This window comes from Loxodonta africana, chromosome 20 (assembly GCF_030014295.1).
Source record: "Loxodonta africana isolate mLoxAfr1 chromosome 20, mLoxAfr1.hap2, whole genome shotgun sequence".
Lineage (NCBI taxonomy): Eukaryota > Metazoa > Chordata > Mammalia > Proboscidea > Elephantidae > Loxodonta > Loxodonta africana.
The window spans coordinates 12,162,553-12,187,407 of NC_087361.1; the positions used below are offsets into that span (position 1 = coordinate 12,162,553).

The window sequence follows — 24,855 nt, forward strand, 5'->3', positions numbered from 1 at the left end:
CTTTTATTTGTTTTACCTTTAAATTTGTGACCCTTTCTAATTAATTTTTGTTTATGGTATGAGTTGGGGTCAAAATTTATTTTTCTGTTTGGTTATCACATTGCTTCAGCATCATTTATTGAAAACATTGTTCTTTTCCCAGTGAATTGAAGTGATACCGTTGTCATAGATGATGTTGTCTGCAGTCAAGCTGACAGAGTAGAATCGCCCCATAGAATTTCCTAAGCTGTAGTCTTTATGGGGAGCCCAGGTGGCACAGTTGTTATGAGCTCAGCTGCTAACCAAAAGGTCGGCAGTTTGAATCCACTAGCTCCTCTTTGGGAAACCTGTGGGGCAGTTCTGCTCTGTCCTATAGGATTGCTGTGAGTAGGAATTGACCTGACAGCAGTGGGTTTGTTTTTTTGGTTTAATCTTTATGGGAGCAGATTGCCAGGTCTTTTCCCCTGCAGAGCCGCTGGTGGGTTTCAACCGTCAACTTTTCGGTTAGCAGCCTATTGTTTAACTGTTGTGCCACCGGGGCCCTTTGTCATAAATAGGTGACCACATATATATGGATCCGTATCATTTAGTATTGTTATGAAATCTGTGATACATTGCATAGGCTATAAGTTTCAGGAAACTTTGGACTGTCTGATTTGCTTACTATACTATAATCACTGCCTACTGCGGTGAAGTGACTGACACATGATAGACATTCAGTAAATATTTGCTGATTGAATGAAATAGTTCAAAAATGAAGTATCCATAAAAAGTCCGAAAAAATATTGGTGAGGAAACAGTTAAACTGGTACCCAGTTGTATAGTGTGCTTAGGTATTTAGTAGAACTGAACGTGTTTTTGTAGAGTATTGCCAACTTCTAGATCTCACCTTCTGCATTTTTTTTCCCCTTCAGATTATAAAAATTTGTCCTGTCAGATGGTTCAGCCAACATTTATTGAATACTAATGGGTGCTAGGTCTTTTGCCAGGGAAATTCTGGTTTAGTACTTAGAGCTAAGTTTCCTTCTTTTTTCTTTTGTCATCATACATATATTGTGTAGTGGACACATTTCGTGACAATTTGCTATTCTGACACATGCAATTATAATGATAAATATCCTTTTTTGACCTTTATGTTTAATCCTTTAGGTTCTGTAAAGTGTATCAATGTAAATCCTACATCTAACAAGATGTTAATTTAAAATAAGGATGGCTATGAAAGTTTCTCTTATTAAATTGTGTATCTCATTTAGGTGTTAAAGGGTAATTTTTATCATGTTTTTGGTTTTTATAGAAATTGTCACAGAAGGAAAAAGGAGAAAGTCTTCATCTTCTGATTTACGTGAGGTATGGATTATTTTTAACCTATTTATTATTTTTAGAATTGTGTATATTGAAAGCATTTTAGTAATTGTCTTTAAAATAAAATTTTAAAGAGAATACTGTAAAACTATGACTAATTAATGTTTTGGGGCACTACGTATCCTAATTAACTGAAGGTTAATCAGGAAACCTTTCTGGGACCGGCCTTGTTTAAATCATTGTAGCACGTACCAGTATACTTTACAGGCCTCATTTTAGATTTTACATAAAACATAATTCAGCGTTTCTCTGACGACTGAATATATATTACAGTGCCTCATGTTCATTCGTTAGTAATACTTCGGACGTAGAAGAGTTGTATCCAAGGCATATGCTGACAACTACTGTTTGGAATACATCCTTGCATGCCTCACATATAAGCCAAGACTAGCAAAATAAGCATTATGAAGTTTCTACCTATGTAGGAAGTGTTTTAAAAAATGCATGCTTGTTTAGAAAGGTAATCTTATTTTTCTCTAGAATTTTGTGATTTAAATGCAGTAGCACCCTAATTTATATTATAATAATTTATTAGCTCCGTTTTCTCTGAAGCATTCCAAGTTATGTACCAAAACCAAAAAAAAAACACAAAAACCAAACCCATTGCTGTCGAGTTGATTCCAACTAATAGCAACCCTATGGGACAGAGTAGAACTGCCCCATAGAGTTTCCAAGGAGCACCTGGTGGATTCAAACTGCTGACCTTTTGGTTAGCAGACATAGCGCTTAACTCCTATGCCGCCAGGATTTCCAAGTTATGCACAGAGAACTTTAATTTGATACATTTTTATACTGTAAAGTTGTAACAAAGAGCAAAGAGGGAGAAGAATTCATGAAAGAGGGTTGTAAGAGGGAATTAAAAGCTCCTTAAGAAGCCCGTGGAAACCGTGGTGGTGTAGTGGTTAAGTGCGTTGGCTGCTAACCAGAAGATCGGCAGCTCAAATCCATCAGGCGCTCTTCAGAAACTCTGGGGGCAGTTCTACTATGCTATAGGATTGCTATGAGTCGGAATCACCTAGACTTTGGTGGGTTTTTGGTTAGTGATAAGAAGATCAAAGAGCGTGGCTTCTAAAATTCAGGTTTTTAAAGTTTAAAATTCTGGCACTTAAAATTCTAGATTTAAATTAAGTGGGGTGAATGACTCTTAAATCGACTTAACAGCAGTGGGTTTGGTTTTTTGGCTGGGGTGAATGCAGGTAGTAAAAAAGAAAAGCTTGTATTGCTAGGCTAAATACCATCGTACTCAGTTTTAAATACCTCTGTGTTGGTTACATATTTTCTGTTCAATATCTCTGGTGAAGTGAAATGTTCTGCCTAGGTCATTACTTCCTCCACACAATTAATCTCAAATTCTACCACTAGGAATTAATAATATTAAGTTAATGAATTTCTCTTTCTGATTTTTAGATGTACAGTATATTTTTTTAACTTTTTATTTTCAAATAACTTTAGACTTATAGACTTACAGTAGAGTTTATATATTTTATTGTGTCTCCCCAAAAGATCTATCAACTTGGCTAGGCCGTGATTCCCAGTGTTGTGTGATTTTCCACCATTTCGTTACCTGATATGGTTTTCTTAAGTGTTGTGAATCCTGTCTTTATGATCTTAGTAAAATGGGATTAGCGGCAGTTATGTTAATGAGGCAGGACTCAATCTGTACGATTATGTCTTAAACCAATCTCTTTTGAGATACAAAAGAGAGAAATGAGCAGAGAGACATGGGACTTCATACCCCCAAGAAAAAAGCACTGGGAGCATAGTGTGTTCTTTGTACCCGGGGTCCCTGCACTGAGAAGCTCCTCGATCAGGAAAGATTGATGACAATGACCTTCCTCCAGAGCTGACAGAGACAGAAGGCCTTCGCCTGGAGCTGGCACCCTGAATTCGGACTTGTAGCCTCCTAGACTTTGAGAGAATAAATTTCTGTTTGTTAAAGTCTCTACTTGTAGTATTTCTGTTATAGCAGCACGAGATAACTAAGAATTTGGCACTAAGAGAGTGGGGTGCTGTTCTAACAGATACCTAAAATGTGGAAGTGGTTTTGAAACTGTGAATGGATGGAGGACTGAGAAGGAAATGAGGAGAGCTGTTGCAGTAGAGACGGCGCAGATGATGAGAAGCAGCAGCAGAGAAATGGCAGCAGCAGAACCAGGAGATCTTTGAGAGACAGTGCCAACAGACTGGAGAGACCCCGAGAGTGTGGCCCCCCCGGACACCCTTTTAGCTCAGAAAGGAAGTCACTCCTGAGGCTCACCCTTTGGCCAAGGATTGGACAGGCCTATAGAATAAAATGAGACTATATGGGCACACCAGCCAGTAGGCAAGGACAGAAGGCAGGAGGGGACAGGATAGCTGGTAATAGGGAACCCGGGGTCCAGAAGGAAAGAGTGTTGACGTGTCGTGGAGTTGGTGGCCAGTGTTACGAAGCAATACGTGTACTAATTGTTTAATGAGAAACTGGTTTGTTCTGTAAACCTTCATCTAGAGTACAATTAAAAAAAAGCATATCCACAATTATACCAATAATTGTGTAATATATTCACTGGTCACCTGAAATTAAAGTGTGATTAAAAAAAAAAAAAAAGACCGGCGAGAGACAGCTCTGGAGTTGGCTCACAGTGAGAGAGCTGAGAGCCTTCCGGCCGAAGTTTACTAGTGGAGTGGTGTGTCTTCTGGCACTTATCGGTGGAACTAAAGAGCTTTGGAACACTTGTCCCAGCAGGGCAGATGTGAGCAGCAAGGCCCAAGAGGCCGAGAGGCCAAGGAACCAAGAAGCAGAAGCTGAAAAGGAACACAGGAAGCAGAGCTAACTCAGTGGAGTCACTACTCATTTGGACTAGGAGAATTAAAAACAAAACAAAACAAAACTTGTTGCCCTCGAGTTGATTCGAACTCGTGGTGACCTTATAGGACAGAGTAGAACTGCCCCATAGGGTTCCTAAAGAGTGGCTGGTGGATTTGAACTGCTGACCTTTTGGTTAGCAGCTGAGCTCTTAACCACTGTGCAGCCAGGGGGCCTCCCAAAGCCAAGGGACCAGAGTTGGGGTTTCAGTGGGCCTGGAAGGTACAGCTGAAGCCCAGGGCCCAGGGGCCTCCACTCAGAACCTGGAGAGTGTGGCCAACACTCAGAGTCTGGAGGGAACGGCCATTGTCTCAGTGGTCTCAGAGAACAGAGGATTATTTTCAAGCCTTGAGGGCTAATATAATGTGTTCTGACGACTTGCATGGTGCCTATTCCTTCTTTCCCTCCAGTGGAAACCCTGGTGGTGTAGTGGTTAAGTGCTATGGGTGCTAACCAAAGGGTCGGCATTTTGAATCCGCCGGGTGCTCCTTGGAAACTCTCTGGGGCAGTTCTACTCTGTCCTGTAGGGTCGCTATGAGTTGGAATTGACGTGACGGCACTGGGTTTGGTTTTCCCTCCAGTTTCTTCCATTTGTAATGAAAATGTCTGGCTTGTGCCTGACTGTTGCGCCATTATATTTTGAAAGCTGATAATTTGTATTCTTGACAGATGAAGAGGAATTTTTGAATTTTGGACTTGGAGTTGATTTAATAAATTTGCTATGATATGATGGGGTGACAGTGTTTTACATGTGGCAAGGACATGAATTTTTGGGGGTCCTGGGTAGAATGTTATGGATTGAATTGTGTCCCCCAAAAATGTGTGTCAGCTTGGCTAGTTTATGATTCCCAGTATTATGTCCGCCATTTTGTCATCTGATGTGATTTACCTGTGTGTTGTAAATCCAATTTCTATGACATTAATGAGGTGGAATTAGCAACAGTAAATCTTTTCAGAAGCACACTGCCAGATCTTTCTCTCATGGAGAGGCTGGCGGGTTCAAACCACCAGTCTTTTGGTTGGCAGCTGAGTGCTTTTACTGCTGCTCCACTAGGGCTGTAAGTATGATTATCAAAACTAAGCCATCAACGTTAGTATAATATTTTAAACTAAACTACAGATTTTATTTGAATTTCCTCAGTTTTTCTACTAATGTCCTTTTTCTGATCCAGTGTCCCACATTGCATTTAGATGTCGTGTCTCCTTAGTTCCCAATCTATGACAGTTTTTCAGACTTTTATCTTTTGTGACCATGACACTTTTGTCGAGTATAAAAAAAAACCAAATCCAGTGCTGTCGAGTCGATTCTGACTCATAGTGACCCTATAGGCCAGAGTGGAACTGCTCAATAGAGTTTCCAAGGAGCGTCTGGTGGATTTGAACTGCCGACCCTTTGTTTAGCAGCAGTAGTACTTCACCAATACGCCACCAGAGTTTCCTTGAAGAGTATATTGGTCATTATTTTGTAGAATGTCCTTCAGTATGGGTTTGTATCATAGTTTTTCGTGGTTAGATTAAGGTTATAGCTTTTGGGGAAGGGTACCTGTCTTAGTCATCTAGTGCTGCCATAACAGAAATACCACAAGTGGATGGCTTTAACAAAGAGAAGTTTATTCTCTCACAGTCTAGTAGGCTAAAAGTCCAAGTTCAGGATGTTAGCCCCAGGGGAAGGCTTTCTCTCTCTGTCGGCTCTGGAGGAAGATCCTTGTCCTCAATCTTCCCATGGTCGAGGAACTTCTCAGGTGCAGGGACCCCAGGTCCAAACGGTGCACTCTGCTCCTGGTGCTGCTTTCTTGGTGGTATGAGGTCCCCAATGCTCTGCTTGCTTCCCTTTCCTTTTATCTCTTGAGAGATAAAAGGTGGTGCAGGCCACACGCCAGGGAAATTCCCTTTACACTGCATCAGGGAGGTGACCCGGATAAAGGTGGTGTTACAATCCCACCTAATCCTTTTAACATAAAATTACAATCACAAAATGGAGGACAACCACACAATACTGGGAATCATGGCCTAACCATGTTGACACACATTTTTGGGGGGACACAATTCAATCCCTGACAGTACCACAAAAGTTATATGCCCTTCTCAGTTCACCAAGGGGTACATGATGATATACCTGGTGATATCAACCTTGATCACTTGGTTCAGGTGATAGCTGCCTGGTTTCTCCACTGTAAAGATATCATTTTTTCCTTTGCAATTAATAGATATCTTGGGGGAAATACTTAGAATGTACAGAAACATACTATTGCTTAGACTGTTGCCCACTACTTTAGCTTCTGTCAGTGGTTCTTGCCTGTGACAATGAATATGTATGGTATTCTGATGGTGGTTTTATATTTTCCTCATTCCTTCTACATTAATTGAAATTATTCTTCTGTAAGGGAGAGCTGTCTCTATTCCCTTATAACCAACCCATTGCTGTCAAGTTGATTCTGACTCATAGCGACCCTATGGAACAGAGTAGAACTGCCCCATAGGGTTTCCATGGAGTGGCTGGTGGATTTGAACTGCCGACTTTTTGGTTAGCAGCCAAACACTTAACCACTGTGCCACCAGGGATGTGTATGTATATAATCAGTATAGACTCATGGATGTTTATTTTATTCTATGGGTTATAATCCATTACTATTGTTACTGATTTTGTTGATCAGAGTGTTGTAGCTTGGGCATTGGGAGGTCTTTCAGGTTGACTCCTGTGCCCTTTTAACATACCCCTATCTTTTTTGGAGCACTTGCTTACTTCATGATCACAAGATGCTCCAGACACATCTTGTGTTTTCCCTGACCCAGTCTTGGAATTAACCACTTCTCCAGGAAGCCTTGGTTCTTTTTATTGAAGAATGGTATTTAGAAACTTAGGTCTCAGTGCTAGGTGTGTTCATTGTTACTAGGGTGTCATTGTTTTCTAGGTTTTCTCAACAGACAGAACTAGAAAATACTACCCACTGCCATTGAGTCAATTCAAACTATAGCGACCCTATAGGACAGAGTAGAACTGCCTCATAGAGTTTCCAAGGTGGCTTCGAACTGTCGACCTTTTGGTTAGCAGCCGAACTCTTAACCACTGCGCCACCAGGGCTCCAGAAAATATAAATACGTAAACTAACCCCGTGTATGTACAGACATATCTTTATTTCTCTGTCTATATATATCTATTAAAAAAAATGAGTTTAATACTGATACTTCTGATACTAATCAGACAACACAGGGTTTATTCTAGCCTCCCCCCTTTCCTTATTTGTAACTTTTGTTTCTGTCATTATTTACAGCATATATACTTATTTGTTCAACCATAATAAACACATGAAGTTGTACTACTCATTTTAAAAATGTGGGTGTTTCTTAGGAAATTAGCATATTACATTCTTCTTAGAAGTTTATATTACTGTTTTTTTCCTCAAGGCAGCTTAGTGGAAATAAATTACTGGAAGGATGACAGCCTTGATGGATATGGGGATAAGAAACTGATACTTTTTGAGATGAATATATTTAAAAAAAATTTCTAAAGCAATACTAGTTTGTTGTAGAAAAGTTATAAAATTCAATTGAATGGAAAGAAGACCACCTAAGACCACCTAGAGACAATCAAAATTAATATTTTGGCATAATTCCTTCCAGTTTGTCCATTTAACCACATATCATAAACAAATAAACATTAAAAAATAGAAAAACCTCAAAAATACTGTTTTGTAATCTGCCTTTTCTACTTAACTATATATTGTCAACATCATTTTCTAGAATTAGTTTTATTTATTGAAGCATTGCTTAGCAAATACTGGGTACTTAACATGTACTTGACCATATCAGGCATTAAGTACCAGGGAAACATCAGTAAACTTTTTTTTTTTTGGTCAGTTAACATTTTATTTATTGTGTTTTAGGTGAAAGTTTACAGGTCAAGTTAGTTTCTCACACAAAAATTTATACACACATGGTTATATGACCTTAGTTGCAATCCCTGTAATGTGACTGTACATGCCTCCTTTCCACCCCTGATTTCCTGCGTCCATTCAGCCAGCTCCTGCCCCATTTCTGCCTTCTCAGCTCGCCTCCAGACAGGAGCTGCCCATTAAGTCTTGTGTATCTACTTGAGCTAAGAAGCACACTGCTCACCAGTATTGCTTCATGTTTTATAGTCCAGTTTAATCTTTGTCTGGAGAGCTGGCTTCGGGAATGATTTCAGTTCTGGACTAACAGAGAGTCCAGGGGCCGTGTCTCCCAGGTTCTTCCAGTCTCAGTCAGACCATTAAGTATTTTTTTTTTTTTTTTAACTAGAATTTGAGTTCTGCTCCCTACTTTTCTCCTGCTCCATCAGGGACTCTGTTGTGTTCTCTGTCAGGGCAGTCATTGGTGGTAGCTGGGCACTGTCTAGTTCTTCTGGTCTCAGGCTCATGGAGTCTCTGGTTTACGTGGCCCTTTTTGTCTTTTGGGCTCATATTTTCCTTGTGTCTTGGTGTTCTTCATTCTCCTTTGCTTCAGGTGAGTTGGGATCAACTGATTCATCTTAGGAGGCCACTTGCAAGCGTATAAGACCCCAGATGCCACTCACCAAAGTGGAATGCAGAGCATTTTGTTAATAAATGTTGTTATGCCAGCTGATCTAGATAGCCCCTGAAACCATGATCCCCAGACTCTGTCCCTTGAAATGTTTGGTTGTATTCAGGAAATTTCTTAGCTTTTGATTTAGCTCAGTTTGGCTGACTTCCTCTGTATTGTGTGTTGTCCTTTCCTTCGTATAAAATAATTTTTGTCTACTTTCCAGTTAGCGAATACTCCTGTCCCTCTTTCCCCACCCTCATAACCATCAAACGATGTTGTTTTCTGTGTTTAAACCTTTTCGTGAGTTCTTAAAATAGTGGTCTCATACAATATTTGTCCTTTTGCAGCTATTTTCACTTAGCATAATGCCTCCAGATTCATCCATGTTACGAGATGTTTCACAGACTGATTGTTCTTTCTCGTTGCTTACTCTTCCTTTGTGTGAATATACCATAATTTGTTTATCCTTTCCTCTGTTGATGGGCACCTAGGTTGTTTCCATCTTTTTGCTATTGTGAACAGTGCTGCAGTGACCTTGGGTGTGCACGTATCTACTCGTTTGAGGGCTCTTATTTCTGTAGGATATATTTCCAAGAGCGAGATTGCTGAATTGTGTTGTAGCTCTATCTCTAGCTTTTTAAGGAAGCGTGAAATTGATTTCCAAAGTGGTTGTGGCATTTTACATTCCCACCAGCAGTGTGTTAGTGTTCCATTCCCTTCACAGCCTCTCCAACATTTACTATTTCGTGTTATTTGGATTAGTGCCAGCATTTTTGGGGTGGGATGGTATCTCATTGTAGTTTTGATTTGCATTTCTCTATTGGCTGATGATCACATGAGCATTTCCTTATGTATCTGTTAGCCACCTGAATGTCTTTTTTGGTGAAGTGTCTGTTCAATATCCTTTGCCCATTTTTTAATTGGGTTATTGGTCTTTTTGTTGTTTAGGTGTTGAAGTATCTTATAGAATTTAGAGATTAGACCCTTGACAGATACGTCATAGCCAAATTTTTTTCCCCAGTCTGTAGGTTGTCTTATTACTCTTTTGGAGAAGTCTTTTGATGAGCATAAGTGTTTGATTTTTAGGAGTTCCCAGTTATCTAGTTTCTCTTCTGGTGTTTGTACTCTGTTCAGGTTCTTGTAATGAAATTATAAACAGGGCTTCAAACTGGTTCATTCTGGTATGAACCCCTGCTGAGAAATAGGCATTTCTAACAAGTTCCCGGTGAATGCCAGTGATGCCATCCCAGATATTCTGACTCGGAATCTACATTTTAACATTAAATCATTGTCATCAGCTGGGGGGATCTTGTTAGAAATGCAGATTTCTCAGCAGGGGTTTGAACTGGAATGAACTGGTTTGAAGCCCTGATTATAATACACCCAGTTCACACTTATCAACCTAATTATAACACATTCACTTCTTCTTTATTTGCATGGTTAAGCTCCAAAGACTAGATCATTATACAAAAATCAGCATTATGTATAAATGGAGAATGACCACATCGAATCACAAAATGGAGGATGACTACATTAGTACACAAGTACCAAATTACATCACTACAGAACTGCCAGTTTATATCTTTACATAACTGTCAAACCACTAAGAGTTGTGGCCCAGCCAAACTGATGCATAACCTTAGGCACCACAGCTAGCATTACCCTTGCCTTGCGCATCAGTCTGTTTTTTGCCTGGCATGTGTTGTTAACGTGCGAAATAGTCAGAGAGTAGATTTTTTGCTATTGTAAATGTGAAATGTCAGATAACGAGGTAGTTAATAAGTGAGGAGTAGGTGTGTAGGCTACATCACTAATACTTTAGAATCTTTGTTAAATGTACACAGTTGAGACCAGGATTAAAATTAGTCTAAAAACATACGAGTATGTTGCAAAAGGTTTACATTTTTTAATCAATTAATAATTAAGAAAGTAAGTGTAGAAAAATTGACAGTAGAATGGTTATACTTGAAATCTGCTTGTCACTATACGTGATGTTAGAGAGATTTAGACCTTCAGTTTATTTAAAAGAAAGCTGTAGCAGAGACTTTTCTTGAGCTTTGCATGTTTATTTTTTTTCCTGGCCTTTAACAGTTGAATAGTGTTCCTATTAATAAAATAGTTAGAAACTATAAGAAAACACAAAAATTAAAACAAAAATTGCTTGTCATCTCACTGTTTTGAAAGATAATCACTGTTAAACATTTTGGTATATATCCTCCCATTTTTTTTTCCTATATATGGATTTTTTCTGTCTTTGAAAAGAGGGATCGTTCTGTAAGTGTGGTTTTCTTTTGCACTTAGTGTGTTGGAAACAAAATATTCCTCTGGAGCATATTATTAACAACTGTACAGTGTTGTTTAACTTTGCTATAATTTGTTGAGTTTTATTATTATAATTGTTTCTGGTTTTCCTGTATTATAACTCCTAAATAGTCTATATTCCTATTCATAAATATTATTTGATTTTATTTCTTTAGGATAAATTCCTAGTAGTAGATTGCAGAAGGAGAATATATGATCTTTTTTAAGGCTTTTGATGATGGCTTATAGTTTTTATAAATATCCAGATTATATGTGTGTCTATATTTTTTTTCTATACTTTGGGGAAAGTAGAAAACTGCCCTTTTTGAATGTGGGCTGGATATTTGTGACAATCCTAATGGAAGTATGTATGAAAAAATAGGCTAAGTAATTCATTGACATCTGTGTAAGCCACTCAAAGGTAAAATGATAAAAACTAATTACTGTGAAAAAAGAATATAAAATCTCACAAAGAGGACATCCACAGTCTTATAAAGTTAAAATACTCAACACCTGTACTGAGCTTACTCTTGGGAAATCTCAGTTTTGAACTTGGTCCCCCTTTATTACTAGGGCTGTGTAACAAATTATCCCAAAACTTACTGGTTTGACTTATTTTGCTCATGAATCAGCAGTCTGGGCAGGGTTGAATTGCTGATAGCTTTTTTTTTCTTAGTTCCACTTGGAGTCAGCTGTGTTGGTTTGGAGGCTTGGGGCTGGACTCGTTTAAGATTGACTCACTCATTTGTTTTGATACTTGTGCTGGGAAGACTCACACATCTGGGGGCTTTTCAGTCATCTTTATCCCTGTTTAGCTTCTCCATATGATTTCTCAAGCATAGCAGCATCAGGTTATCTGGATTTTTTATGTATTGGCTTAGGGCTCCCAAGGTCTGTGTTTAGAGGGAGGGAGAGAGAGACAGAGACAGAGACAGAAATTGAGAGAGAGTGAGAGTAAAACGAGAGAGAGAGGGAGGGAGGAAGAGAGGGAGAGAGAGAAAAAGAGAAAACATGCATGCATTATGAGCCAGGCTGAAGCTATATCGCCTTTTATGTTGTAGCCTTGGAGGTCACAGGCATTCCCAGGTTCAAAAAGAATGGACATAGACCGCACCTCATGCTGGAGGCCTCTTAGTGTCGTATTGTAAGAAGACCATGTGGGAATGGAGAGAATTGGTGCTTTGTCTCAGAATCCAGTGTAGGCTCAATAACCTACTCACAAGACATCGATGGGTAGGAATAGCCTGAAGCCCATGCCTTACCCCCCAAGAAAGCAATTTCTGTTCCCTAATTAAGAACATGAGGTATCAAAATTTGAACAGCCTTCTTTAGAGAAATGGAAAAAAACATTCCTCAACTTTATATGGAATGGCAAGAGGCCCCAAATAGCTAAAGCAATGTTAAAGGAGGAAAAAAAAAATAGGAAGACAAATTTTCTGATTTTAAAACGTATTATACGTCTCTACTAACCAAAACAGCCTGGTTCTGGTGTAATAATAGACACATAGACCAATGAAATAGAATTTAGAGTCCGGAAACAAATCCATGTATCTCTGTTCAGTTGATTTTTGACAAGGGTGCTAAGTCAATTCAGTGGGGAAAGAAGAGCTGTGCTACAGCTGCTAACCAAAGGTTTGGCAGTTCGAATCTGCCAGGTGGTCCTTGGAAACTCTGTGGGGCAGTTCTGCCCTGTCTTATAGGGTTGCTTTGAGTTGGAATCGACTCGACGGCACTGGCTTTTTTGGGGTCAGTAAATGATGTTGGGAAAATTGGATTTCTGTGTGCAGAACAATGAAAGAAGATCCATGCCTCACACTACACACAAAAACAAATTCAAAATGGATTTAAGACCTAAGTGTGAAAACCATAACCATAAAATTCTTAGAAGAAAATACAGAGGCAAGGCTGTCAGGCCTAGCTTTTAACAGTGGAATATCTAATATAATAACAAAAGTGTGAACAGGAACAAAGTAAATAAATGGACTTCATAAAAATAAAAACTCTTATGTCTCCAAAAACTACCAAAAAAATGAAAGGCAAGCAACTGACTGGGAAAATGTCTTCAGAAACCACATACCCGATGAAAATCTAATAACCAAAATACATACGGTCATGTGTTGCTTAATGTCCAAAATAACCTTCTGTGAAATAGGATGTTATGTGATTTGGACGTTGTGCGAATACCTACATCTTTGGGGCAGAGAGTGCACAGGCCCGGGGGCTGCTGTGCTGTGTGCACGCCCTGGGCAGCTCCTGATTCAGAGCCTCAGGCGAGCACTGGATTGTGCCCTTCCCTGTGTGTAGCCTTGCAGCCCTCTGAAGGTCACGGTTGGGGGACTCTGGCCTGGGCAGCAGGGGAGCGGTCTTGGCTACCCAGCGCCCCTGTCTTGCCTGGGCTCTGAAATGCCTGCCGACCTGGGACATTCAGGAGGAGGTTTGGGTACCCACTCCATTCAGTGGCAGGAGCATCTGTTCATGGGTGGGAGGTGGTGGGGTGGGCTCAGGGCCTAGTTGGACTGTGGGCATCCCTCAGATGGAGCATGCTCGACCGCCGACGTATATGTGGTCGAACATTGCCTGACAGCAGCGCATGAGTATATAAAGCTTCGACAACTTAACAAAAGGACAAATAGCCCTGGCTTATGCTTTCCTCTCATAGAAATAATTTCATGGATTGTTAATTGGTTGCAGTTGATATGTTACTATATGTTATGTATTGTAGCCTGAACTTGAAGCTTAACCATCCGTTATATATTTCTTTCAGTGTAAAAGTGAAGATATTTAAGTTCTGAACAAACGATTTCAAACTGTGGCTAAAAATTACAGCCTCTAAATTCATTCATCCATTTACTCAGCATATCATGAGCCACGCACATTGGAGATACAGAGGTGAATGAATAAGACAGGTCCTCTCTTTAAGGGAGCTCCACATGTGAAGAAGTTAATGTAGATGAATAATTTTAATATGGTATAATACGTGTAGTATAAGTAAGTAATAAAAATGTACCAAATATTCATATCCAGGGAAAGGAATGTCTTGGTATGGGGGTGGTAGTTGTGTGGATGAGGGAATAATTTTGAGCAGAATCTGGAGTACTTCACCAAAGGAAAATAGAGGGACAGGCGTTCTAGTTTGGGAGAGTGGTATATACAGAGGTCTAGGGACGTTTTACATACAGGGTCGCTATGAGTCGGAGTCGACTCGACGGCACTGGGTTTAGAGACATAAAATAGTGTGACATGTTTGGGCAATGTTTGGTTACTTTGTGGATGGGAATAGAGTTTACAGTGTGTGGGTGATTTGAAGGAGCCCAGATTGTAGAGAGTTTTATTTATAAGTAATGAGGTATCATTGTTGTATTTTAAGTATTATAGCCATAGTTTGTGAGAGAACTCTAGGGAAAGCATTTGAAAGATTAGAAAAGAGGCTGTAGGCAAGAGGGTAATGAGGAACCTGTTGAGATACTTAATATATCTACCTTTATACTTAATGAAAGTTTTTTATTGTGGTTTCTCTCATAAAATTATATTTAAAAAAAAAAAAAAAAACCTTTTGCCATTGAGTTGATTTCGACTCATAGTGACCCTAAAGCACAGAGTAGAACTGCCCCATAGGGTTTCCAGGGAGTGGCTGGTGTATTTGAACTGCTGACCTTTTGGTTAGCAGCTGTAGCTCTTAAGCACTGCGCCACCAGGGTTTCCATAAATTAAGCACTGATTTTAGAACTTTTAAAACAAATAGCAAAGTATAATTCAGGGTAATGTAATAGTTCTGTTACCTGATCCAGCTCTTTTTTGTATTTTGTTTAAACTGATTGTTTTCTCACCCTAGTTTCGGATAACGAAGGTGTTAAATGCAAAACCAGAGGATATTTGTGTTCAGTCGTCACTGTCCAAACTCAGAAGCTCAGAGCGCTGGAATCTCCCTTTGCAGGAGGTGAGCAAACTACTTTCTTTTAAAGTATTTTAGTGTTTAAACTATTTTAGTAAAATAAATTTTTATTGTATGTCCTTATTTTGGCCTTTTGTTATTTACATGTAGGATTTAAATTTTTTCTTGTGTGTATTGGTAGGATGCTTTGAGGTTCAGGTAATCTTTAGTTTGAATCTAAGTGGACCTTATTATGCATGGTTCCCCGCCCCTCCCATGGAACATAAATCTCATTATTGTAGTATAAACCGTATTTTAAGCTTACGACAATTTCAATTTTAGTAGAAGCCTTTGCTTTTTTTGGTGTCTGCCTATCTCAGACGTTTAAGAGGGTATTTCTTAAAGGGTGACACAATTACGTTTCAAAATATTATCATTATAAATCTGGACTTTGATTTTGTTATTGTTAAGAAATATTATAGGGCTGTAATGAATAAAGTTGAAGATAGCACTCTGTTGTTGTAAGCTGCCATTGAGTCGGCTCTGACTCTCAGTGCCTTTATGTATAATAGAATGAAATGTTGCCTGGTCCTGTGCCGTCTTTATGATCAGTGCTGTGTTTGAGTCCATTATTGTGGCTGTCGTGTCAATCCATGTCATTAAGAGTTTCCTTCATTTTTTGCTTGACCTTCTACTTTTCAGAACATGATGTCCTTTTCTAGCAATTGGTCTTTCCTGATGATGTGTCCAAAGTAAATGAGCTTAAGTCTCTTCAGGCTTACTTTTAAGAAGCATTCTGGTTGTATTTCTTCTAAGACTGATTTGTTCATTCTTCTTGCATTCTGAGGTATAGCCAATATTCTTTGCTGACATCACAGGTCAGATACGTCAGATTTCTTATGTCTTCTCTCATGGATTGGATTGCGTCCCCCCAAAATATGTGTCAACTTAGCTAGGCCATGATTCCCGGTATTCTGTGACTAGCCTCCATTTTGTGGTGTGTTACAAATCCTAACCTCTGCTTATGGTTAATGGGGAAGGATTAGATTATGTTAAAGAGCACTAGGTTGTCTTTTTTATGTTAATGCAGGATTAGGGTGGTGTGCATCAACCTTACTTATCACCTTTACTTAGGTCACAGTCCTGATCCCATGTAAGGGGAGGTTCCCTGAGGTATGGCCTGCATCACCTTTTATCTTAACAAGAGATAAAAGGAGAGAGAAAGAGAGAGAGAGGGACCTCAAGGTCACCATAAAGAAATACTGTATTTTATTTGCTGATCATGTGAACAGTACATACTGCCTTAGGCTGGGTTCTCTAGAGAAGTGAAACTAGTGAAGTATGTATATATATATATATGTGTGTGTGTGTGCGTGTGCATATACACACACACGCACACACACACACATATAGAGAGAGATTTATGTCAAGGAAAGGGTTCATGAGGTTTTGGAGGCTGGCAAGTCCCAAAGTCTGTGGATCAGTGGCTAACTGATTTGATTGCAGTGGCTAACGGACCCAGAATTGACAGGCCAGAGGGCAAGCTGCTGGCTCACAGGACCGTGGAAGCTGGTGAAACCGGAAGGGGGCAGGTCAGATGACAAGCTGCTGGTCTAGGAGTTCCTCAGTGCAGGAACCACAGGTCCAAAGGATGCTCTGTTCTCCTGGTTCTTCATTCTTGGCAGCGTGACGTCCTCGTGCCTCTGTGCTTCTCTCTTTTATATCTCAGAAGAGATTGAATATACAGCCTAGTCTTGTGGATTGAGTCCTGCCTCCTTAACATCACAGAGGTAGGATTTATAACACGTAGGAAAATCACGTCAGATGACGAAATGGTGGACAGTTTACACAATACTGGAAATCATGGCCTAGTCAACTTGACACACAGTTTTAGGGGATGCAATTCAATCCATAAAACCAGCCTACTCCTCAAAACCAGTCTTTTGATTTCTATTTCCTATAGAAATCAAAGTAGTTTTGCCTATTCTTAGACTTCATAAAAGTGAAACTATACAATATGTGTGTACTCTTTTGTGTTTTTTACTGAGCAAAATGTTGAGATTCATCATGTTTTGCATCTGTTAGTGGTTTGTTGCTTTTTATTGCTATTAGTATTCTGTTGTATGAATATAACATAAATGGTTTATCTAATTCGGTTGGTGGACTTTTTGTGGGTTTTAATTTCCATTTCCTTGATTATTTATCTTAAAACATTTTCATATGTTGATTGGCTGTTGCATATTTCCTTTGTGTAGTGCCTGTTCACATTTTTTGCTCTTTTTTTTTTTAATAATTTTTATTGTGCTTTAAGTGAAAGTTTACAAATCAAGTCAGTCTGTCACATATGAGCTTATATACACCTCACTCCATACTCCCACTTACTCTCCCCCTAATGAGTCAGCCCACTCCCTCCTTCCAGTCTCTCCTTTTGTGACAATTTTGCCAGTTTCTAACCCTCTCTACCCTCCTATCTCCCCTCCAGACAGGAGATGCCAACACAGTCTCAAGTGTCCACCTGATACAAGTAGCTCACTCTTCGTCGGCATCTCTCTCCAACCCATGCTCTTTTTAAAAATAAAATTTATTGAGAATTGGTGGCACAGTGGTAAAGAGTTCAGCTGGTGATCAAAAGGTCAGCAGTTCAAATCTGCTCCTTGGAAACCCTGTGGGGCAGTTCTACTCTGTCCTGTAGGGTCGCTATGAGTCAGAATCAACTCAGTGGCAGCGGGTTTGGTTTTTGGTTTTTATTGAGGATTAATTTGCATGCAATTAAATCTATCCATTTATGAGTTTCCACAAATGCATACACTGTTGCAGCCACCACCATAATAAAGATATATATGTGCGTGTGCGTGTATGTGTTTATTTGTTGGTGTACAGTTCTGTGAATTTTAAGAGCTGTATAGACTCATAGAAGTATCATCACAGTTATGACGTTAAACAGTTCCATTGATCCAAAAAATTCCCTTGTACTGCCACATTTTGTAGTTGATCTGTATGGCTACCCCTTCTGGCAATCACTGATGTTTTCCCTGCCTGTAACTTACAGTGTCACATAAATGTAGTCATATGGTCTATAGTATTTTGACAATGATTGTTTTCACTGAGTGTTGTGTATTGAATTGTGTCCCCCCCAAAATATGTGTCAACTCTGCTAGGCTGTGATGCTTAGTAGCATGTAATTGTCCTCCATTTTGTGATCTGATGTAATCATTCTGTGTGTTGTAAATCCTAACCTCTGTGGTGTTAACGGAAACCCTGGTGGCTTAGTGGTTAAATGCTATGGCTGCTAGCCAAAAGGTCGGCAGTTCAAATCTACCAGGTGCTGTTTGGAAACTCTATGGGGCAGTTCCTCTCTGTTCTATAGGGTTGCTGTGAGTTGGAATCAACTTGACGGCAACGGGTTTGGTTTGACTCTAGATACACCCTAGCCCTGTAGATCATATCCTGCCTCATTAAGCCTCTTTTGAGATATGAAAGAGATTGAACAAGCAAGCAGAGAGAGGGACCTCCTGCCACTAAGAAAGAAAAGCCGGGAGCAAAGCGTATCCTTTAGACCCTGTGTCCCTGCACTGAGAAACTCCTAGACCCAGGGGAAGATTGATGACAAGGACCTCCTCCCAGAGCTGACAGAGAGAGAAAGCCTTCCCCTAGAGCCAGTAACCTGAATTCGGACTCCTAGCCTCCTAAACTGCGAGAGAATAAATTTGTTTGTTCAAGCCATCCACTTGTGGTATTTCTGTTACAGCAGCCCTAGATAACTAACACATGCGTATTTCACTCAGCATAATGTTTTCAAGGTTGTATTAGGGCTTCATTTCTCTTTATGGATGAATGATACTCCATCGTATGTATTTAGCACGTTTGTGTATTCATTTATTTGTTGATGGATGCTTGGGTTGTTTCCAGTTTTTGGCCATTACGAATAATGTTGCAGTGATCATTAGTGTGCAAGTATCTGTTTGAATCCCTGTTCTCAGTATTTTTTTGGATATATACCTAGGAGTGGATTGCTGGCTTATATGGTAATACTGTGTTTGACTTTTTGAGGAACTGCCAAACTGTTTTCCATAGTGGCTTCACCATTTTACATTTCTACCAGCAGTGGACAAGGGTTCCAGTTTCTCCATATCCTCCCTAACGCTAGTTATTTTTCTTTTTTTGATAATAGCAATCTTAGTGGGTATGAAGTGGTATCTCATTGAGGTTTTCATTTACATTTCCCTAGTGACTGATGATGTTGAGCATCTTTTCATATGCTTATTGGACATTTTGTATATCTGTTTTGGAGAACTGTTTATTCACATTCTTTGCCCATTTAATAATAGGCTTGTTTGTCTTTTTGTTGTTGAATTAAGAGTTCTTTATATATTTTGGATTCTAGACCTTTATCAGATATGTGACTTGTGGATATTTTCTCCCATTCTTTGGATTGTCTTTGTACTTCCTTGATAGTATCCTTTTATGTTGCTATTCATAATATTTTCACTACCTTATTTTTTAAAGAAGTAGATCTTTAGATTCTTCTTTCCCATCTGTCTTAGTCTGGAAGCTCTGCTGAAACCTGTCCACCATGGGTGTCCCTACCGGTATTTGAAATAATGGTGGCATAGCTTCCAGCATCACAGCAACTTGCAAGCCCCCACAACATGACAAGCTGAGAGACGAGTGGTGGTTTGCGAAAGCTGCACAGTGAGTGAGGAGAACTGCATGCTAAAGGTGAACAACGAATAAGGAACACCAAAGAAGAATTGGTGCCTTTGAATTGTGGCATTGGTGAAAAATGTTGAATATACCATGGACTGCCAAAGAATGAACAAACTTCTTTTGGAGGAAGTCCAGCCAGAATGCTCCTTAGAAGTGAGGACAGCAAGACTTTGTCCCACATGCTTTGGACATGTTATCAGGAAAGACCAGTCCCCAGAGAACGGCATCATGATTAGTAAAGTAGATGGTCAGAGAAAAAGAGGAAGACTGTGGTGTGATGGATCATTTTTGTGTGGCCTGTGTAGCCATGGTCTTGTAACTCCCACCCAAGTGATTGGGCAGGTCTGTGTGATATGGTAATTGTGGCCCACCGAAGGGATTGGTTAGTTTGCCATTCTGCTGGCTTTGAAATGAGCTGTGGAAAGAGGCGGGAAAGAGAGGATCCCACCACCACAAAGAAAGAACAGCCAGGAGCATAGAGTGTGTCCTTTGGGCCCAGGATCCGTGAGCTGAGAAACTCCTGGAACTTCTCAGGAGAGAAGAGAGAGCGGGCTGTAACCCTGAAGATGGCGAGAAACGGTGGCAGGACAGACTGGTGGGAGACCATGCAGTGGGCTTACTGGCCCACGGAGCGAGAAAGCTGAGTGCCTGGGGTGCCTCTGGGAACTTAATAGCAGGGGCTAAAAGAGCTTTGTAACACTTGCCTGAGCAGGGCAGGAAGAGGTGTGCCTGTGAGCACAGCTGAAAAGAAGCTGTCCTGGTAGAAGAACTGTATCCTGAGTGTTTCTCCACCTGAATTGTAACCTGTTACCTCTGTAATAAACCCCATAATTGTATTGTTTGTGAGTTCTGTGTGGCCATTGCAATGAATTATCTAACCCAGCAGAGAAGTGAAGAGTGCTGTGGAAGGGACAGCTGGTGTCAGAATTGGTAAAGATGGTGGAGAGAAGAGGCATGTCTGACCTCTGCCTTATAAGAATCTCCCTTGTGCTGTTGATTTTGATTCTCCTTCCCCTTTGTGAAGTTAGAGGAAGTCAGACAATGCCCCCGTGCCATTTTTATGAAGACCCTCAATGAAATGGATTGACACACAGTGGCTGTAACAGTGGGCTCAAACGTAGCAGCAATTGTGAGGATGGTGCAGGGCGAGGTAGTGTTTTTGCTGTTTTGCATAGGATCTCTGAGTTGGAACCAACTCAGAGGCACCTAGAAAAAACAAAATCATCAACCGTAACATCCCTCGATGCACAAATATTTTTCATTTTGTCGAAATCCCATTTATTTTTCCTTTTGTTGCTTATGCTTTTGGTGTCATATCTAAGAAACTATTGCCAAATCCAGGGTCGTGAAAATTTATTCCTGTGTTTTTCTCTAAGAGCTTTATAGTTGTAACTTTTATATTTAGGTCTTTGGTCTATTTTGAGTTAATTTTTGTTTATGGTGTGAGGCAAGGCTCCAACTTCTGTTTTTTTTTGTCAATCCAGTTGTCCCAGCACCATTTGTTGGAAGAACTCTTCTTTCCCCATTGCATGATGTTGGGACCTTTGTTGAAATTTAGTTGACCATAGATGTATGGTTTATTTCTGTACTTATATTCTATTCCATTGGTCTGTGTATGTCTGTCTTTATGCCAGCACCACATTATTTTGATTACTGTAGCTTCGTAGTGGGTTTTGAAATTCAGAAGTGTGAGTCTTCAACTTATGCTCTTCTTTTTCAGGATTGTTTTGACTGTTTGGGGTTCCATGCACCTCCGTATAAATTTTAGGATCAGTTTTTCCATTTTTTGAAGTAGCCCTTGTAATTTTGATAAGGATTTCATTGAATCTGTCAGTCACTTTGGGAAGTATTACTATCTTAATAATAATACGTCTTCCAGTCCATGACACTGGATGTCTTTCCGTTTATTTACGTCTGCCTTAATATATTCCGGAAATGCTGGTGGCATAGTAGTTAAGTACCATGGCTGCTAACCAAAAGGTTGGCAGTTTGAATCCGCCACGCGCTCCTTGGAAACTCTATGGGGCAGTTCTACTCTGTCCTATAGGGTTCTATGAGTCGGAATCGACTCGACGGCAGTAAGTTTGGTTTTTTTTGGTTTAATATCTTGCAGCAATGTTTTGTAGTTTTCAGTCTACAAGTTTTGCATCTCCTTGCTTAAATTTATGCCAAGTATTTTATTCTTTATGATGATACTGTAAATGGGATTGTTTTTTAAATTTTCCTTTTGGATTGTTCATTGCTAGTGTATAGAAATTCAACTGAGTTTTGTATGTTGATTTTGTATTCTGTAGCTTTGCTGAATTCATTTATTAGCTCTATTAGTTTTTTTGCGTGTAGATTTCTTAGGATTTTCTATGTCATGTGTAAATATAGTTTTACTTCTTCCTTTTCAATTTGGAAGACTTTTATTTTTTTCTTGCCTGATTACTCTGACTATGACTTACAGTACCATCTTGAATAGAAATGGTGAAAGTGGGCATTTTTGTTTTGTTCCTGCTCTTGGGGTTCTTGAATGTGATGTTAACTATGGGTTTTTCATAAATGCTCTTTAGTATGTTGGGAAAATTTTGTTCTAGTCTTAGTTTTTTGAATGTGTTCTCTAGTGTTTTTTTCTGCCTTAGAAATCTTTGCTTACTCTTAGGTTGAAAAGCTGTTCTTCCATGTTTTCTTTTAGAAACTTTGTAGTTTTAGCTTTTACATTTAATATAATTTTTCTGTTAATTTTTGTGTATGGTGTGGTAGGAATTAAAGTTCATTTTTTTCCCATACAGATTTCCTATTGGTCTAGCACCATTTGATAAAAATAATTTTATTTCCCTTGTTCAGTTACATGTACCCCTTTTAAAGAAATTATTTGATTTTATATTCATGGATTTATTCTTGGACTCTATTTTGTTCTGATTACATATTTGTCTGTCATTATGCTAGTACTGCACTTTCTTGGCTACTAAGTTTATAGCAAGCCTTATAATCAAATGTTAAAATATATTGTAAAGATACATTTCTAGAGTCGTGAATTAAGATTTTTTTTTTTTCTTTTTTGTGCATTAAGATACTCATCTACTAAAAATCATACAGGAAGAAAATTCCATTCTAAGCTTTTATAATTTCTTGGTTGCTTATGGTTATAACAAGATTCGACTAGTGTTATTTTGGGATTTTTTTTTTTTTTTAAGAAAGAAGCACTGAGATAAGAGTATGGTAATAATTAAGGAGCCCTGGTTGGGTAATACGTGCTATTATATCTACAGGTAGCCTCCAAGTTTTCGTATATTGTATTTTCAACATTTATCTCTAAATTATTTGTGTCCAGGGGTTAGATCATAAACTCTTCCACATCTTCCAGTTTTTCAATTTTACATGTGAAATTTGTATGTCTCCCATCTTTAGCTACTATCTTAGTTATCTAGTGCTGCTGTAACAGAAATACCACAAGTGGATGGCTTTACTAAACAGAGATTTATTCTCTCATAGTCTAGAGGTCAGAATTCAGCGTTTCAGATTCAGGGAAAAGCTATCTCTTTCTGTTGGCCCTGGGGGAAGGTCCTTGTCATCAGTCATCCCTGGCCTAGGAGCTTCTCAGTGCAGGGACCCTGGGTACAAACGGTGCGCACGTTCCTGGCTCTTCTTGCTTGGTGATAATGAGGTCCTTCTACTCTCTGCTCGATTCTCTCTTTTATATCTCAAGAAATTGACTCAAGATACAACCTGTCATGGATTGAATTGTGTCTCCCCAAAGTATGTGTCTACTTGGTTAGGCCCTGATTCCCAGTGTTGCATGGCTGTCCTCCATTTTGTGATTGTAATTTTATGTTAAAGAGGATTAGGGTGGGATTGTAATACCCTTACTAAGGTCATATCCCTGATCCAATGGAAAGGGAGTTTCCCTGGGGTGTGGCCTGCACCACCTTTTATCTTACAAGAGATAAAAGGAAAGGGAAGTGAGCAGAGAGAGAGGGATCTCATACCACCAAGAAAGCAGCACGAGGAGGGCAGAGCATGTCCTTTGGACCTGAGGTTCCTTTGCTGAGATGCTCCCAGACCAAGGAAAGATTGATGACAAGGACCTTTCTCCAGAGCTGACAGAGAATGCTGATGCCCTCAATTTGGACTCGTAGCCTACTCGACTGTGAGAGAGTAAATTTCTTTTTGGTGAAGCCATCCACTTGTGGCATTTCTGTTACAGGAGCACTAGATGACTAAGACACAGCCTAATCTTGTAGATTGAGTCCTGCCTCATTTACATAACTGCCTTTAATCCTGCCTCATTGACATCATAGAGGTTTGGATTTAAAACACATAGCATAATCACATCAGATCACAAAATGGTGGACAGTCACAATACTAGGAATCATGGCCTAGCCAAATTAATACACATCTTTTGGGAACGTGATTCAATCTATAACATTCCACCTTTGGCCCCTAAAAATTCATGTCCTTGCATATGTAGAACCATTTCACCCTGTTGTATCATCCCAAAAGTTCTTAAATCAACTCCAAGTCTGCGTTCCATCCTGGGACAAAATTCATCTTCATCTGTGAAATCTAGAATACAAGTTATATGTTTCCAAAGTATAATGGTGGAACAGGGAAAAGGTAGACATTTCCATTACAACTAGGAGAAATTGGAGGGAAAGAAGGAATAACCGGTACCAAGCGAGTCAGCAGAACACATTACATTAGTAGCTATCAAGCCTTGGAAATCATCCTCTGTTTTCTGAGGCCATTAAAGGCAATGACCCTGCCCTCCAGACTCTGGGTGTTGGCCACACTCTCTGGATTCTGGGTGGAGGCCTCTTGTTCCCCGGTTTTAGCTCCATCTCCCAGGCCCACTGGACTGGCAACTCTGCTGTCTCGGCTTTGCGTGCCCCCATTCTCTGAGTGCATCTGAGCGGTGACTGTACCCTCTCAGCCCTAGTAAGCGCCCTTCTTCTGCCCATTGGGCTTTGCAGCTCTGCCCCTCAGCTTCAGGCAGCATATCCAGCCCCATCCTGCTGTCACTCCTGAATGGCCAGCCCCATACTCCAAAATCAAGTTGGTGAAGATCTGACTCTGAAATCTGGGAAGCCGGGGCCCCACCCTTTGAAGCCCCAGAGGCAATGACTCCAGCCTTTGAGACCCCAGAGGTCATGGCCCTACCCTTTGAGACTGAGGCAGCTCTGCTTTCAGTGTTCTCTTGTCTCTTTAGCTTCTGCTTCCTGGTTTCTTGGCATTTCGAATCCTTGGGCCTTGCTGCCTATGTCTG

The 24,855-nt window shown here is 39.8% G+C and overlaps 1 protein-coding gene across 6 annotated transcripts in view; it reads left to right on the top strand.

Moving 5' to 3' along the window:
- SENP7 (SUMO specific peptidase 7) overlaps positions 1 to 24,855 on the top strand; it is a 174,173-nt gene that overhangs the window by 9,783 nt on the left and 139,535 nt on the right. For all 6 annotated transcript variants that reach the window (XM_023559053.2, XM_064273043.1, XM_023559056.2 and 3 more), the window contains exons 2-3: positions 1,274 to 1,326; positions 14,862 to 14,966. In XM_023559053.2, coding sequence (XP_023414821.1) covers positions 1,274 to 1,326; positions 14,862 to 14,966 — 158 coding nt within the window. The remainder of the gene's footprint in view (positions 1 to 1,273; positions 1,327 to 14,861; positions 14,967 to 24,855) is intronic.